General features: G+C 30.6%; 1 protein-coding gene across 1 annotated transcript in view; it reads right to left on the reverse strand.

Moving 5' to 3' along the window:
• Positions 1–19999, reverse strand: part of LOC136275121 (putative ankyrin repeat protein RF_0381) — a 54090-nt gene that overhangs the window by 14359 nt on the left and 19732 nt on the right. The window contains exons 3-6 of the mRNA XM_066083446.1: positions 12868–12931; positions 11708–11883; positions 8508–8537; positions 7419–7448 (exon numbers count right to left, since the gene is read on the reverse strand). Of these exons, the coding sequence (XP_065939518.1) occupies positions 7419–7448; positions 8508–8537; positions 11708–11714 (67 nt within the window). The 5' untranslated portion in view covers positions 11715–11883; positions 12868–12931. The remainder of the gene's footprint in view (positions 1–7418; positions 7449–8507; positions 8538–11707; positions 11884–12867; positions 12932–19999) is intronic.

The raw sequence follows: 19999 nt of genomic DNA on the forward strand, positions 1-19999 counted from the left end.
TTTGATTTAAGGACGTTGTTTTCTCAGGGTTTGAGTTTTTTAAATTCGGATTGTTATCATAACGTGTTATAAAGTTATACCTTTCATGATTAAGATATGTTCTAAGCACAAAACGTATTAATGAAATGAATTATTATTGACAAACCATTCGATATCTTTACCATATTACGGCTCAAACAAAGTTGGACTTTTAGCAAAACAGGAAATTCGGACTAAAATTTTCAGATTAAGTTTTTTACTGAAAAATATTTGGTAGTGCTGTAATATTCACCGTTAAGATTTTATTTGTTAGTCGACATAATTTTGTATTTTGTCTGTTTGGCTTTATCTCACTTTTTCGTTTAGATATTCGAATGGCACATACTACAATAATAATGAAAATGCTTAAAAACGATAAAACACACCATATCTCAAAATTTTGATCATTGACCTCATATAAGGTTTTATGCCTGCAGAGAAAGGTCATTAAACTACTTTTTTGAAAGTGAAAAATATCACTTCCATGATGTGTCTTTAACAAAAAATAGATGGTTTTCCATTATCATCAGTGGGATTTTTTTTTCATTTTGATTAAACGTATACCTTAAGCGAAAAAAATTATTTAAGTAAATGTAAAAGGGTTTATCACCTTCAAAAAATGGAAAAATATACTCATGGCTAAAAAAATTATTTTCTTTAGATTTGATAGAGCGTTTTAATTGAGATGATATGAAGGAAAAGCTAAATCCTGAAATGTCAGGCTTTACTTGGTGTGATGCCAAAAATGCTCCATAAAGTCGAATTGATTAGGCATATTAGATACATTGTTCCATTATGAATTAACAAGTATGAAGATTGGGAAAGATTGGGAGTTCCCTGGAACTCACTCAAACGGAAGTGAAATGAGCTACCATAGATTTCTACAATTTATTAAAGATATAGATAATACAAAAATAGGACCGGGAAAATGGAAATGAAATGTCTTTTATCTAATCTCGAAAATGAAAATTATAAAAAAGGAATTAGAGACATCATATTTATCATATAGTCAGATATCTAATATAAACACTTTTTTGTAGTACGAAATTCACTTCTATATTGAGCTGATCACAGCACAATATAAAATATATTAAACAAGAAACCTTTGTTTTTATTAGTCAATTTTGGAAACCAAAGGCTTTTAATGCTTTTTTTTTTACTTTCGGTATCAATATTTAAAAGCCCGCCATAATGAACATCATTTATCAAAGTATTACGTTTTATTCGACCTGTTTTATCCCAAAAAAGATTGTAAACTGTGTTAGCCGTTGAAGATTTTGAATACATTCTTTGTCAGGAAAATTAAGTATTGTGGCAGCATATGTAAGTTAAGATATAGCAAATGTATTGACAATAAATGATTTACCAACTAAAGCCAATTTTCTTCTCCTCCAGAATTAAAAAAAATTTTCGATATCATGGTAAAGTTTCATCCAGTCATTATAATAGCATTCTTCTTCATCGTGACCATTAAAGATTCCTATAGCTAGACCCCTGCCTACTTTACTTGTAATTTTAACACAAAAAGTTCATCATAGAGATTCTTTAGAGTTCCTAATAAAATGCACTCTGTTTTTTTCACAAAATTCATAAGGTATGTCAATAGCGCCTTCAATTGAGATTTTGACTTTAAAAGCTAAACTTAAATCATCTGCATGATGTATGTTATTAATAACGCTGTTATTAATTGTTATTCCTCTTATATTTTGGTTACAGTTTATCTTAAAGGGACGTAATGAAGCACAAATCCATGATTTAGCAAATATCGAATTTTTACACGATTTCCACATATTTTATATCTTATATAAAAAGATGAACGTTGGGTCAGCATAAAAATAATGAGTTTTTCTACCGCTTCATAGCCACGCAAGCGCAGGGGAATGCAAATATTGCAGCGTGACATACATCATCCGGCAGAAGCCTCTCATTGAAACATGATGTTTTCAAGAACTGTATATTTATTAAGATGCATTCTCTTTTATGCATATTTCTCACCACAGACATCGAATAGCTTCAAATTCATATTTTTTCAGTGTGTCAATCCCACTGTAACTATTTTTAGACAGAAATTGCAATCACGTGACACCAAACCAATGTCCAAAACAACTCGGTTTGTTTACATATGCAATTTTCGGATGAGTTTTAATAACTTGTATATTAATAAGTGATGCCCTATCGTGCGTGAAACCTCCCGTATGAAGAAATATTGAGTAGCTCTTCCTATTTCCGTTGTCATAATCAAAAATTAAAACATCTGTATTGAGTCACCGTGCCACTTAAAAGATAGAATTTCCGCGATAAAATCAATAAGGTGATTTATGGCGAAAGCTGAATACGTTAGACTCGATCAAGTAAACGCTAAATAAAATCCCCAAAACGAAACAAAATTTCAGCAAGTTGAATTTCACACAATACAGCATTATATTGTGAGACCATAATTAATTACTTGATTTTCTACGGGTTTTTCCGTTTTCCCGATTACGGAAAAGAGCACACGGCGCGTGTGACCGGTGTCGTATATTTTAAGGTCCGCCCCGTAAAATGCCGGACCTTTAATGTTAACATTTAAGGTCCGGCTTTCCCCTATAAAAAAAGGTCCTACCCGTAGTCACTTGTTAAAATTTCTCTTAAAGTAATTGTCCTTTTTGCTCGTGTACTTGTATTTTAAATATGTCTTTGTTTACAGAATCCAGTCGGCCATTTGCGTATTACTTTGTGGAATATCAAATATTCATAGCAGATTAGATTTTGACCAATTGTTTAAGAATCTGAAAAAAAGAAAACCAAGAGTATTTTGACAATAATTTGTACACACCATTTAGTCCCTTTGTTTTTACATCTCTTCCGGTGTATATGTATTAGCAGAGGGTTTCATGACAGGTAAACACAGGTAAAAAAAAAACAAACCCTGCAGGCAATCACAATTGTGTTAATCAGAATACACCCCTTAACTGAGAGAGAAAAAATGTCTCCGCTGTAGTGTTCTACGCAATTAAGATTGGCTTTTTAGCTTTTGCTTTGTTTAATTTTCAGTTATCAGAAACTTATGATAATTTACTATTAACTTATACGTCTCTAGGTAGATTTATCACAAGTTTAAGATAATTAATAAAAGGTCGCATATGTGGATTACCGTAACAGAGGGTATACGTTGACAATATAGTGTATATACATGTACGTACTGTGGTACAGTATTCGATCACCTCATTATTCTAAAAGACTTATTCCCTCTTTCTTTCATCAAACTTACAATACTTTTATATGTATATAATGAAGCATACATGTAATTAAGCAAGGATTTAGAAAAAAAGTAAACATTAGTCTTATATTATAAGTAAATCCGTTTCCATCGATAATGTTTAAATTCTATATCACAAAGCGCTTTAATGCAGAAATATATTTGTAAACTGCCTAAAAAAATCCTTGTATGCGTATCTAAACGGAGTAAAATATTGACGCCCTTATCAAATGGATAGTGTCTAGAGTAGCAATCCTGCATTGGTATAAATCAATAACTCCGAAATGGTCCGCCACGTTGAAATACTGAATGCAGATAATTAATATCCATATGATGAATATCCGTATAAATGCTTGTTTTGATTTATCCCTATAATATTTTAATTTAGGGCTAGGACCTAATATTATGGCACAGAAAAAGTCCACTTGTTGAAATACCCAATGCAGAAAATTAACATTCATATTGATACTTGCTTTGATTGACCCCGATGTTCTTTTAATTTAGGGATAGGACCTAGATGTAATATTATGGCTCGTTTAGAAAAGGTCCGCCCCATTGAAATACTGTTTGCAAAACATTCACAGTATTTTGACCCGATGACCTTTCATTTTAGAGGTAGGGCCCAATATTATAGTTCAAGAAAAGGTCCACCTCGTTAAAAGAACTGCATAGTCATGCATGAATGTAGTGAGTTTGTTATAGATTTTTATTGTAATATCTAAAAATTAAAGGAAAATCAACGATAAATGTACCCCCCCCCCAACCCATTGCATATGAAAATGAAAAGATCGATATGCAGGTTGGGGTTGTTTTAAATAAATCGGAGCCTGTTGTGTACATGACTTTTAAGGAATTTCTACCAAAACAGTGTCAACTACCCCAGGGGTCTAAATTCAAGGGGGGGGGGGGGGTCCTGTCCTCAAGCACCTGTGTTTGAAAATCGGATCCCTTAAAAGTATGTCTTTAATTTCTTATAAACAAATCCATTCCTTTGGATACTCCCCTTCCTTGATTATTATAGTCCGATCCAAATATAAAGTTTCAAATAGAAAGAGGGATTGAAGAACTAAATAATTTATAATAATTAGCATAACTTTCACTTAATAATATGCCCTAGTCACAGGGGCGTCGTATCTCTCTCTCTCTCTCTCTCTCTCTATATATATAAATGTATTATTTATATATATGTCATAGAGAGAAGAGTGGATACGATGCCCCTGTGCCCTAATGCAAAAAAAAAAGTAGCAATGATATCGCTTGCATGTACCGTTGTAATTGAATTGTAAAGAATATTTGATTTTAAAAAGGGCAACGTTTTTAAGCGTGTATTGTATTGGAAAGATGTGGAAAAAGAGGACTTTGGAAATTTCCATTGTTTACATGATTATTTCAAACAGTCAAACACCTGAAAGTGTGAACCCCTCACACCTGCAGGTTGGTTCATGCCATTGTTTAATTAATGACACCAATCAGTTTCATTACCTGTTTATATATGATAGACCGGCAAAACTAAAGTTGAAATGAGAATCCAGTTTTAAACAGTAATAATTTTTGTGATTTATTTGTGTTCACCAAGCTACATGTATAAGTATTTTCATTAAAACTCTGTGCTAGATATTTACTGACTCACCTCGGGTAGGCACTCCTTTATAAGAATTACAAAATTATACCACTTACTAAGTATTTTGTAACAAATAAGTCAAAATTTAAAAAAATATAAATGAAGAAATATACCCCGGACCTTTAATGTTAGGCGGACCTTTTCTTATACGGGCCGGACCCTTTTAGAGGAAAGGCGGACCCTAAATGTTAACATTAATTGTCCGCCCCGGACCATTTTACGGGGCGGACCTTAAATTATACGACACCGGTCAGAAGAGGATGCTCAATCCTCCTTGGCACCTGATCCTACCTTAAATTTTTTAGAGGTCCGTGTATGCTCTGCTCCACTTTTTATTATCACCACATGCTATCTATTGTCCCGATATAATAAGAATATATCTGATTAAAGACCATTTCCGATAGAAATACAGAAACATTCCTCTCTTGTATGTTCTGTTATTCCCTATGGGAAATATTTTGAGGAAAATCCTATAGGATTATTAATATTTCATGTAAGTAAATATTCATTCATAGCAGTTATAAATATCTATAAGCTTATTAATTTTGAAAGGTGTGAGACCCGCGAAAGAAAAAAGTGATTTAATATTTTCTAAGCAATTTTCTATCTTTTTTGGTTTTATTATGATTTTTACAAAACTGCACGCACATTAATCAGCTTAAAAATGCTACCTTGGCATTGGCATAATTATCAGGCACAGTATTTTAACGTCCAATGAAGCGAGAACGTTTCAATTGTATTATGCTATATACTAAAATATTTCTATTCTTTTTTTCAAAGTTCTGAAGATCCAGTAAATGAGTTGATTGTTGTTTTAAATATGTCGTATCATTACTTTACTATAGATAATAAATCATGTTGCTTTTTTAACAAATAAAGATTATCTGTCCCTCCTGTTTAAAATTGCACATATAGTACTAGTCAGACCCAAGCTTACACAAGAACAGACTCCAACTAAACACCGGGTTTACTTTCGGGGTTTACTTGAGGTATGCTTTTTTAAAATTGCGTCAACTGTGGGATTATTTTGGGTTTACTCGGGGTTTACTTTGGGTTTATTCAGAGTTTGCTTTTGGGGTTCAGTTTAAACACTGTAAGTGAAGTAGACCCGTCTTTTATGTTACGATTGTATCAGCTGCAATTCACACCCCTCGTATATTTCAAATACACATGTGGTGTCTGCTTTCAGGGCTAAACCTCTGATCGGAATTTACTCTCTGTGTCCACTCTGCAGGGTTAACTGGATCCCCCCAACCCGAGGGGGGGGGGGGGGAGGTGGGATCTCTGGGTTAACTCTGGGTCTTCTCTAGATAACCCAGAGTAAACCCCGAAAGTTAACTCAGGGTTTGGATGGTGTCTAATCTGATATGGTGGGTCTGATCATTACTGCATTAAACTAGCCCAGCTTTCAGTTCATTCAATACTTGGATTTTATCATAGATTGCGCTTTTACGAAGCTTTAGGATTGCGAAACAGTGTTGGTGAAGCGATATAAAGCGTTTAGCGTACACGCTTACATTTTAAAATTGAAATAAAAAGATTTTAAGGAACTCTTGTTTTATTATCTGTTATACACAAACCATTAAAAACCTCTTAATTTCTCACAGTACTTGGTAAAATAATTCATTTAATCACCAGAGACTTTGAGACACATTCTTTATATAGATACTAGTAGTCTTAATCGTTCTGGCATTGTATTATCAAGCCGAACTCCGGTGTTTACATACTGTTTATTTTTTTTCTTCGGCTATATTATGCATTTCAACTTGAAAGATGTTGAATACTTTAATTGGTTGAGACAAGATTGAATTCTTTAAGATTTTATTGTTGTATATTATAAGCCAAAAATCATTATAGGTATCATAGAAAACTTTATATATGTTGTCGTCCATATATTGTATTTTTTTTTAGTTTTAAAGTAAAAGCAGGCAAAATTTACAAAACGTTGCACATCTGCAATCTGCAAGGCATCCTAAAGTTAGTTTCTTAATTCCAAAAGATAATTTGGCACCGTCGTTAAATAATAAATTCTTGGAGCCATGGTCTTGAAGGGGAACGCCATTTATATATATATATATATATATATATATATATATATATATATATATATATATATATATATATATATATATATAAAAGCTTAAAGACACCAATTTTATAACACGAGATGGTTTGATTTCTGTGGAAATACATATTAAATTTGGAAACTATATTTTTGAAGAATAAGTTCATTAAAGTTATTATTATTATTTATATCTAGATGGAAATATATTATTTTTAAAAATTGAATCATACTACAGGACATCCTACATTTCAAGAGATAATTTGGCAACATCTTAATCAGTTGAAGAAGGATTCTAGACACCGGGTTTTTCGGATGAACAAAAATTTGCTTTCCATTCACTATTTAACGCTAGGATTGAATTGTAGAATTATGAAATTGTATTGCGCATTTACAGTATACAATATGTGATAAAAAGCAAGAGGAGTTTTTTTTAATTAAGGTAAAAAAAAAAGGGAAAAAAGAAAAATACTATTTACCCGATATGCCAACGTCTGGTTTCTTTTCAACTGAAAACGTAAAGAACTTATTTAAGTTAAAAGGATTGTTTTGGGAATAATGAACAATTTCAAAAATATTTTGACCTACATGCATTTCGAAGCTATCACAATAACGAAAAATAGCATAATTTAAATATTTATCAATAAATACCTTATTTACAAGTGTAGTTAAACCTAAAGTTATAAAAATTCAGTCATTTACGTCTACTGCGTACACATTAACACTATGCTTTTTTTCTTCCTTTGATTTATATATTAAGGCTGCATTTGTCCGATTTTATGTCAAATTTTGTTAACGATTTTAACCGATTGTTATGCTTGTATGTGTATTATAATAAACATTGCGGTAGTTTTCCCGGTCTATAAATATGTACAATTTTGTAAACAAAACAAACATAAAAAGGGTATCGCATTAGTTCGCCTCATTTTAAAATCGCCCCCGACGACGAGGTGGAGATAGTTGTATTATGTCTTTGGTATCGCTTTAAATAGAGTCTAAATATAGGTAGTTTTCCGGCAAATCAAAAATTAACACGTGTTTGCCGTAGATTTCCTTCGAAAAAAAAGTGCAAACACCAGAACAAACGGCAAACACTACCATGACAATGCAAGTATTATTGAAAGGATAGAACTCCCTTCACAATATTTTGTTTTACAGTATTGATATTGTCTTGATATTGTACTCATCTCTGTTGTTCTTTAAACCTATTATTTCTGAATTTTGTTTTGCTTACAATCTATGCATAACATCCGGTTAAATACACCCAATCATTCGGGGAACGAAACCAAACGGTTCTCTTTTCTAAACATTCCCCAGATGCATTTTGGTTTGTGTTTTTGTATGCCCATAAAGAAGTATTCTTGTCAACTTTGAATATTTTAAACTTTGATAAGAGATCAATTTTGCTGGTGTAAATAGACGAATGTCTATAACTTTCTATAATAATCGGTTTAAATTGAAAATGGCTAAAAAAAAATTGGACTATGCAGCTTTAAGAGTATGACGTATTACTGAATTGATTATTCCCTGGCAAAAACAGAGTAGAAGTGCAAACTTTATATATTTACCTTTATTTTCCTGTTCTTTGTAAGCTAAATCTGGAATAAGTATAAAAGATAAAAATAGATTGTTTTTTGCTGAGAAAATGAGTAAAATATAAGATCAACAGAACTTATCACAGCTTTCTGTTATTCTAGTGTCTTCTTAGGAGATATTAACAAGTTTTCACACAATGAAATTTGAAAATAAATACAAAATTTACGTTAAAACACCTGCACTGGCAAAAATCGACACTCACTGCAAATTTGTGTTTATTATATTCTTTGTACAAAGTATACTTTATATAACCTGTTTTGTTTTTCTTTTTAATAAAGCAATAGACTTTACATCATAAGCATAAACTTGGAAAGGCGTCACGAAATGTTCATAAAATCCTCGTGTTTTTTTTTTTTTAATTTTCTTTCAATTAAAAATATTTAAAGAATGATGAATTTCTTGAACAGTAATCACTGTATTTAATCACATTTGATAGCACTTAATTTGAATATTGAATTATTTTGTGTTAAAGTTTCATCTAAGAGAACGTAGTAACTCTTAAGTAAAAATCTGTGCCCTGGCCAGTTCTTTTGAACACAACCTGACAACAAAAAGGTTTAAAAAAAACTATGAACATATCCTTGGGCACAGGATTTGCAACTTCATCCTTTATGTGATAATCATCGATAATTTTGAATCACAAAAGAGAAAAACAAGTTTAATTACCTAATCTGACAAAAAAAAATTGAAACATTATTTTTTAAATCCAAAGAAATATTTGGAAGAATTGTGACATTTAACTTATTTTGCTTTCATTACGTTCCTTAGAACAAAAACATTATGAAAGTGATGTTTTAGAAAAATCTACACTTCTTTTTTTAAAACCACATGAGATGAATTTGAAAGCCATTTATAAAACTGATGGGATTTTTGGTTATAAATCTTCATTTGCATCACCATAAATAAAATCAACAACTCGTTTTAGCAATTTCAATGAGAGAGAGAGAGAGAGAGAGAGAGAGAGAGAGAGAGAGAAAGCTTTGCCAACTTTGCAATTTTGCAATTTCAATGATAAGAGAGAGAGAGAGAGAGAGAGAGAGAGAGAGAAAGCTTTGCCAACTAGTTTTCTTTATTCTCAGCTGTTAACGCCACACATCTTGATTAAAGAGACAGTACATAAAAACACATGTGTAAATAACTTCAGATTTACCCATTGTATCGTTAGGAAATAAGAAATAACGTTGATTGTAATAGTTGATAGACATAAAAATCCCTTTCACATACCTAATATACCTAATAAACTAAATTTCTGAGCCTCCGGAAATTTAAGGGTCGTTCTAACCGGAATAATCTTATATCGTTTATTTGTACCACGTGGACTTTGATTGACAATAAATGACACGAGCTCAGAAAACTACAAGATCTTCGTTCGACTACAGTCATCATGGTATACAAGGTTAAAAGGACTCTCTAAACGGAACACATCATTACTTTCTCGATAATTTTTTGATGGTTTACCAATCTCGACTCATTTTAAAATGAACAGACATACATGCAAAATACATGCTAACAAAATATTAATTGTGGTTATTCTAAAAACTTGGAACAATTATTACCTGGGAGAAGTAGAAATGACATATTTTTATCAACAAACATGTCCAGGAGAATCTTCGCGAGCCCTGCATGTGCATTGTTTACAGTAAATACGCATGCATATTAGTATAGAAGACTGAACCCCGTAATACGTTGCGATGTTATTATATATATGTTATACGTAATTATTAATTTTAATGAAATAATTAGATTTATTTCATGGAGAACTTTGTAATTTTCTGAAAGTTTATACATTCATGAGTAGTACAAAAATATCGAACCCGATCGGAATTTTTTTTTGTTCAAGTCGGTTTTCGATAAGATGCGCCGTACTGTCTCTTTAAGAAAACGTCATGCAAATATAGTCAACATTTTTTTTAAAAAATAAAAGAATTACTGTAATGCTGGATAGTTAGAGAAGCGCGGGCAGGGTTGAAAAATAAATATTGAAATGGATGATAAATATATGTCCGCGGCGTGGCCTTAATTATTCTTGTTGCAGCCGACTGTAAAAAGAATAGCAGCCATTTTTTTTAAAATTTGAAACCAGTGAGTGGATATTCAGTGCTTCGTATCACTAATTTTTGTTCTTTATGTCACCATAATTTTTATCATTGTCCCAAATAAGAATTTCAGATAAAAGATGTTTAAAAAATAGGATACCCCTTCCCTCCCACACCCTTCCAATTTAACTTTTACGTTTTATGCATACACCATTTTTTCATATAGACGTAGAGCACAATTTGTCCATTGTTAGGAAATTCATGAATAAGGTTTGCTATCAATCTGCCGGGGTTCAAAAAATGAATGAAATTAAAAAACGCTAGTGTATGCATATTCATTTCCATACGTTGTCAGATCCAAAATATCTGCCCGATGCTTAACTCGCCCTCCACTTCCGCCATGATGTTAATTAGTCCTGGGCAACATTTAGTCCTGGGCACCGCGTACTGGAAGGTTCTTCGCATCAAAACTAAAATCGCATTAAATTGCCACACTTTATAAATAAACTTTTCTGTATTTACGCAAGATGTACGATCAAATGTATTTGCTCGCGATGCATGATGAACTCGTCCTACACTTTTCGGCATGACGTTAATTAGTTAACCCGCGTTCTTGGTTACCCCGTTCTGAAAAGTTCTATCCCATTCCCTCATCAGAGGTCCTGCTTTCCAAGCGAATGAGTTCTTAAATCATGCAATTTAGAAACAAATGGTCTTTTTTTCAACATTTGTCATATTCTAATTTTCATGTACACTCTAAGCAAGTCCCCAGTGAATATATTCACTCTCTAAGTAATCATTTAATATCATTTTATTGCAAATATATACATATGTTTTGATGCAAATTCCCACTGACTTGGATCCGCCGAGGCGTGTCCACCACTTTACTCTCATGTTTGCTATCTCGGGGTGGTTAATTAAAAATTAAAGTAGGTATTTACAATAATTACTTCTAAGGTAAATTCAAATATAGCTTACGGATATCGTATCGTACGAGTTGAAATACCAAAGTGTTAGCAGTAATGCTGGTGCAGGCATTTTTTTTTTTAGTTTATTGGAAAAATGTCTTAATTTATAAGTATAGATACTTAGAAGGAGAAACCATGCATTTTCCAATTAAAATTTTTTTTAATTACCTCTCATTAACCATTTAATCTTTTCCTTGTATTTCCTTCGAAGAAAAGTGCAAACAACAGAATAAACGGCAAACACTACCAAAAACAATGCAAGTATTATTGCAAGGGCAGAACTCCTTTCACAATATTTTGTTTTACAGTCTGGATGTTTTACTCCTCTCTGTTGTTCTTTAAACCTACATGTATCAAAATATGCAATAGTTATTGAGTCTTCAAATGTCAAAAATTAAAAAAATCATATAACTTTTTATTTTAAAATATTTACTTGATATTTCAGGAGAGAATGTTTAATAGATATACATGTACATATCAAACTCACTTTGAAGTTTGAAATAGGTCAAAGTTTATATTTTATGTGAATATCAATAAGTATCTAAATATTTTTAATTATTTCTAAGCAAACTCTTTTTTAAATTGTAATTGATTATAAAAAAGAAAACGAGTCTTTATAAAGTTCACAAAACTATTACATGAATACATTAAGATTAAAAGATGTCAAAATGTGAAATGCCGAATTATTTGTTCCATGACTTTTTAAAACTTCGAATGCCTTTAAAAAATTTTCTAAAACAAAAACTTAAAAATGCATATTCTTTTTTAAAATATTTACGACGACTTATATCGATTTCGTAAATCTAATCTTTACACCTGTATAAAACCACAAACTGTATTAATTAGTATTAAAATCTAGGAGTTTTAAAACTCAACAGTTTTTAGGGAAAAATTATGCTACCTCTAGTTTGAAAATGATTTGTCCTTATACATGTATACACAATACCACTGTTAGAATTAACATAATAGATTTATATTTTTTACTTAATTCAAATGTTCAGATATTGTGGAAACCAGTCGTATAATAACACCGGCACTAATTTAATCTTTAATGCCAAAAGAACGATAGCCATATATTCTTTACTTCAGCAAGTCTATCAAAACTTACCTTTCTTGAAAGAAAAAAAACCCAGTGAAATTTATTTGTTGACAGATACAGCAATGCGATAAGAAAGTTTGTCTTAAGCCACTATACACAACCTTACTATTTTACAAAAAGCCTTTTACCAGTGGAAATTTAACCACTTAAGCGATGATTCAATATTTTTTTCTGAGAGCTGTGTCGATAATACTCTATATACTCTTTTAAAATGTAAAGCATTCAATACTTTTTATCCAAGCATTTGATGTCCGAAGTAAAGCACCGGAAAGCCAAACTTAAGCAGAACGGGTCTGGAAAAAAAAATAAAGCATATGTGCGTATCTAAACCATTATATCTACAATTGCTATCAAACTTAAAGAACGTCGACATAAAAGTTAAAGCAAAATGTAAATAGAGACAATATTTTTACAAATTGAACGTACACTGAGTTGTACAAAAGCCCAAAAAGGCTCATTTGAGGTTTGAGATTCAAAATACGAGATTCGAGATTCAAGATTCAAATTTCGAGATTCTTATCTAAATTGACCAATCGGATCATGCATAAAAATCTGGTATCTTTGTGAAATCAAATTGTTCTAAATAAAGATCTCTCGTACGGTATCTGATTAATAAATAGATAGCGTTTTATCTCATATAATGGTTATAAAATGGTTAAATTACCTTGAGGAATTATCACACTCAGTATAAATTTGATAAGTAATTATACCCTGTGCTTTGCGATTCTTAGTGGTCTTTCTCGCCCTTGGGTGCATTCGTCCCGATTGTGTAAAAATCGGTTCGCAAGAATAGATAATATTTTTAAAATATGTTTTCATTTAAGGTAGCTCCATACTCGTAAAATTCTCTGAGGAAAGTTGAAAAACCGAACTGATTTCGACTTAATAGACTTAAATGTCATCAATTGTTAGAAAAAATATACATGTCATTACACTTTTTGAGATGCCAGATAAACATAAACTAAAGTATATTTTAGCATTAGAAAAATGTATTTTTTTTCTGTTAAAAGTAAAATCTTGTAGGCAGAAATTTGTTTTTCTTGTTTAATTTTAATGTCAACTTTATCAGAAAACTAAAATAACAAAATTATTTTAAAATCAATCGTTGGAATAAGAAAAACTATAGCATTTAGACATACAACTGAGAGAAAAGTCAGAAAAAGAGTTATTTCCCCTTTGCATAGATAAAATATATAAAAATTTGGAAATTTAGTATAAAATTAAGTGCGAAAATATCTTTAACCTACCAATAATTCTAATTACATCCATGTGATTATATTCACATAAAATAAATAAAACTATCTTGCACAATTTTTAAAGAATTCAAAGTTTTACAAAAAAGTGTGACGTCACAGAACACTGGATCTACTTTAAATAATGAAAATTATCAATGTGGTTTAAGCTATGAATCAAACTGTAAACATACATATGATAAACATGTACCGATTTGATAAGTGTCGGGTGAGTTATCAATATATGAGTTCCTTTAACAAAATCAGTTTAATACTGCATGTATAGTTATAGTTGTATGTAGTAACTATTGTACCCTTGAATATCTCAAACACTGATATCTCGAATACAATGGATATGTCGGAGTGATTTGTAAGTTTAAACCACTTATGTTTTTACGTATTTCACCCTCGATATCTCGAATACTCCGATATCTTAAACTATTTAAACAGTCCCATCTAGTTCGAGATAACGAAGTTTGAATGTAATTGACATAAAATGTTTATTTCTAAATGCACTGTAACTTACATCATTTTGACTACTGCGAGCGATTAAAACAAGTTTTAAAGCATTTAATTATACCAATCTTTTTTTTGTTATTTTTTTCTAGATTTCCAGAAATCGCCACACTTCAGGAATTTATAGTTACGTACATAAAATAAACATATTACATATCTATTTGGCTATTCATCGCCTGCAACGTTTTTTTGTTTTTAGCTCACCTGAACCGAAGGTTCAAGTGAGCTTTTTTGTTTTTTGCATCGATGCATTGATTATTTGAGAGAGAGAGAGAGAGAGAGAGAGAGAGAGAGAGAGAGAGAAAGAGAGAGAGGGTGTTATACACAAACAGAAAGGCGGCCATTAATTATTTAGTTAACTGTAAATTGCTCGCAAAAATGAGGTGTAATTTTGAAAAATTTGTAATATGTTAACATTTTGTGGTGTTGTATGTGTGTTCTTTGTTTATTTTTTTTTGTGGAAGGGGGGGTGTAAGTAAAATTAAACAATGGGACGCTAATTTATGATGACTTTTGTGATTATGTCCATAGCACGTAAAAAAATGTAACAAAGATATAAGATGTTAGAATTCTGTTATAACTTTGACACTGAAAATGTGTAAAGACTGCCATTGCCGCCATGCATTATCCACATCACATGCATATGGCGACAAAGTGAAAAGCACACTATGTATAATTTTTCTTACAATTTAGCGCTTTTGAAGACATCAGGCATTTTAAATATTATGAAATATTAAGTTAAAATATATCTAAAGAAACGCAAATCACAGAATTACCAGGTTAAAAGAGTCTTAATTATCTTACATGACATCACTCAAAACTTCAGGTTGTGTAAGGATACATAGAGAAATAGTTAATATGCAATACAAAATTAAATTTCTAAGCATTTAAACCACTTTAAACAAAAGATATCCGTTTGAAATTATGTTCTACAGGTATTGTATTAAACGTTTACAGTGATTTGATTTTTGTTTAACGTGATCTTTGGATTGAAATTTAGTAATTTCTTAAATTAGCGACTTTTCTTACACATTATTGTCATAGCCTAATATATTGGAAAGAAATTCTATAACTCTCGAGCATGCTTGGCTTAGTGGTAACGCGGAGGTCTTTTTTATTTGCGGTCGCTAGATTAATTCCACCATGTAGTAAAATAATGTTTTTTTTTCTTTTCATTTAAAACCATACAAGAGCGTGTTTATGGAAGCGTATTAGTGCCACATATGCACTCTACATTTTTATTTCCTACACTTCAATCTGTAAAATTAATACTTTAAAGTGTATAACTCCCACGTTAATCTGTAATTTAAAATTCATACCCCAATCTGTAAATTTTACATTCTGAAACATTTACAATTTCAAATGAAAAATTCACATTTTCATCTGTAAAATTTACAATTTTATCTGTAAAATTTACGCTATGCGGGGGTGTTAATGAAGTATACCGTCAATTTAGTGTCTTATCTTAACAGTTATATTCAAAATCGTAAGATAAAATAAGTGCTTAAAATCAGATCAAAAACTTAATGTTATCCCTTGAAATAGACGTCAATTTAATAAAATCCGGTAGTACATCACTGCCACATCGGTGCATTATCACGTGACAGCTAGAAATAGCTTACATATATTCCTTAACATAAAATAAGATAGAACAACACTACCCTGCGGTTTACACCGAGTGCACGGAAAAACGGTACGTTGCATCAAAACATCACCTAACACATTATTCTAGCAGCACATTTCAATTTAAGCATTGATCAAACTATCTATACCTGTAAAATTTGAGGTTCAATGCATAGGCGGTAGTGTTGTTTAAGTCGGAGATTTACATCATAAAGAACTGGCCGAGATATGGAAGCAAACTTACAAACCTTTTCGCGAATAATTGATAAAACTAACATCTCTCCCAGTATTGTTCTGTTCAATTCTCAATAAATTACACCAAAATACTTTATTAGAGTTGTTAGATTACTTATATTTGGAATCTGTTTACCATGCTTTCCGATCTTTACACGACATTCAACTTTCAGTCATGACGTCATCAATGTGTAAATATACGTAATACAATTTAATTTGTAAAAAAAAATTGTCTCCTGGTTTTTTTTTTTTTTTTTTTTGGTATACGTTTCGCTGCTAATATTCTTAATATTAATATTCATAATAATGAAGATTGGTGATTCCACGAAATAACATGTTACATTCCATATCCTACTTTTACACCCCCGCGCGTATATTCTGTATTTTTTACACTTTAATCTGTAAATTTTACATTTTAATAATGACAAATTTTGACTTTTAAGTAAAAAAATTACACTTTAATCTGTACAATTTACACTTCAGAGTGTTAAATTCCCAGTTTACTCTGTAAAATTTACAGATCAAAGTGTAAAATTCACACTTTAATCTGTAAAGCTCAAACTTTAATATATGTGATATTTACATTTAAAATAAAAAAAAAATTAAAAAGTGTAAAATTTATACTCCAATCTTAAAATTACCACTTTAAGGTGGATCTCTACACCAAATAAGTGTAGAAGATTTTTGTTGCATGCATTTGTTACCAATACTAGGCACAGTATTCAACAATAATATACCTCAAAATACAATACACTATTTTCTAGAGAATTTTTAAAATATCAGTCTGGTTCCAGATAACCCCTTATTTATCAAATTTTTAAACATTTCTGTTTTAAAATTCTTATGAAAGTGAAATGTTATTAAGTTTAGAAATGAAAAACAAAAAAATCATGAATAAAGTTTGTATGATTTTTATTGGAATCCACATAGATATGAAACTAAAATATAAAAAGATTCTGTTAAGGCAAACTGCTGGACAAAATCCCACAAAAACCTGAAAATATAAACAATATTCGTTGGTGAATGGGATAAAGAAAAGAAATTGAATGAAATTGAAAAATTAAAGGAAATACTTAATTATTGCAAAAATCTTGGTATGAAAGATCCTGTTTAAGAGTTGTCTTTCTTTATTTTACATGGTCTCAAATATCTTGGGATCAATTTTTTAATTAACAAAAATCACGAAGAAAAATTAAAAAAGGAACAAGTCTATGCTAAATATGTAGATATAGGATAAGTAGTGCTTATGATAATGTTTGAAGCTGAAAAATTATATTATTGATGAATGCATTATATATATTTAACTCTTCAGAACAAAATATTAGTAGTTAATTATATCATAAATTGCCTTTTACTTTTTATATACAATAGCAATTATAAACAACAACCATACGCATATTAATACATATATTAGATGTCCATAGTGATACACATGCATGTGTGGAAATGAAAAACATGCTCCTTTTCAGAATCCTGTCTTTCCCCCATTTTGCTTGCAAATCCGGGCTTCCACTGCTATTGCTACCTAGCTGTATCTATTTAAATCAAATACATTAGTTTAATGTCAAAGTTTCAGTGAAAGTCTTTTACTGCAAATTTTTTTTTTTAATTTGGGAAGTTAGGATCAATTCAAGAGATCGTACTACGGTACTTTCGTTTTATATTCATCATACATATATAGTTTAAATGAAAATTTGACATCTGCTTACCTATATCGATAATCCGCCACATATGTATGATCGTCTGTTGCAGATGACATGACAAAAATGTATTGCCAATAGCAGCAGAGCAGGGAAACGGTATATTATTTAGAGTCCACGTTTTCCGTACAAAACAGCTGATAATCAATGTTAGTTAAAAGCTTTAAACAGGAAGAAAATTGACATATTTTCTAAGCGTTTTGGTGATTTCAGTCCAATCTCGTCTCCTTAGTTAGAAGAGTTCAATTAAACGGTGTATAGCTATTTTGTACCACGACATAATGTTATCAATCCGGAACACAATGGCGTTTCGAACGGAAGTCAGACATGTTTGTGACGATGTAGCCTTCCACCTTAATCAGTAAATTTTACATTCTATTATGTAAAATTTACAAGTTAAAGTGTAAACATTACACTCAATTCTGTAAAATTTAAGTGTACACTTTCATCTGTAAAATTTACTGATAAAAGTGTAAAATTCACACTTTAATCTTAAACTTTCACACTTTAATTTAAAAAGTTCACATTTCAATCTGTAAATTTTAAACTGAAATTTTCATTTCAATATGTAAAATTTACATTGAAAAGTATAATATTCACAGTTTTATCTGTACAAGAGGTATAGCGCCTTTTCCCATTATTGCGCTACACCTGTCTTTGTATAGAAGGTACCAGTTACTGAAAATAGCCTGAGGTACTCAGCTGTCGCAATATGATTTTCGAAACCTGTATACAATGTACTGATTTTATAAAAATTATGTAACATCTGATTTGTCATAAATTCGGGAAACTCTGTGTATAACAGTTGTTGATGTTCTAAACCTTGATAAGTTCAAGCAAAATGCAATGGATCTCAGTGTAAATAGAGTACATGTATAGTGTTAATGAAGAGATATGTTTATATTGGGTATGCTCGTAGTCAGACTGAATTAAACGAGACAACTTTAAAAAAAACCCAGAAGAATAGATACATTAACTTAACCTGTCTATTCTGTTTATGTTTTAATTTAAGTGAAAAAAAATACTACTTAGTGGATTCGATCCAGCGACCACAAAATCAAAAAGACCTCCGCGTTATAACTAAGCCACGTATCTAACATTTTCAGCTGATACACTTTCAATATATATGGCTATATACATGATTGTATAAGAAAAGACACTAATTGAAATATTTAGTGTTCAGTACAAAGACCACGTTTAACCAAAACTAATTCAATGTAAACTTGTACTACAATACCTGTAGAACATAATTTTAATCGGATGTCTTTGGTTAAAAGTCGTTCAAATAGTCAACTATCCATTTTTTTTATCGTATACAAAATACTTTCTCAAATATTCCTAGCAAAACCTGAATATTTTAATGATGTCGTGTAAGATAATTAAGTCTTAGATCATGGTGTTTGTGTCATTTGAGTTTCTTTGAATATATTTAACTAAATATTGTATAATATTGAAAATGTCTGATTTTTGCAGAAGGCTGTATTTGAGGCCAAATCGTATAATAAGTGCGCTATACGTCTTTACACTTTTAATTGTAAACTTTACATTTTATCGGTAAAATTCTGTAAAGTTAAAACTTAAAGGTGTAGAATTTACACTTTAATCTGTAAAATCATCAAAGAAGAAAGAATATTTTCTACAAATGCCACAATACATATATCTTTTAGATTAATATAAGTTCACTAATAAAAAAAAACAGTCTATGATGCTTTAATTAAATCATCATAAATTATTTAAACTCTCGAATGTATGTGTTTGTGTGCCGATATTACAGTAGAGTGGAATTTTTAAGCTTTAAGGTATACAATTTACAGATTTAAATGTAAATTTTAAAGATTAATGTGTAAAGTTTAAAGATAATTGTATAAAAGTTACAGATTTAAGTCTGAATTTTACGGATCAAAATGTAAATTGTCTAAAATTTACAGATTAAAGTGTAAAATTTATAGATAAAAGTGCAAATTTACAGATAAAAGTGTAAAATTCACACATTAAAGTGTAAATTATACTGATAAAAGTGTAATTTTTTTTACTAAAGTATATATTTTATATTTTA

This window comes from Magallana gigas, chromosome 4, assembly GCF_963853765.1.
Source record: "Magallana gigas chromosome 4, xbMagGiga1.1, whole genome shotgun sequence".
In the NCBI taxonomy this organism is placed as follows: Eukaryota; Metazoa; Mollusca; class Bivalvia; order Ostreida; family Ostreidae; genus Magallana; species Magallana gigas.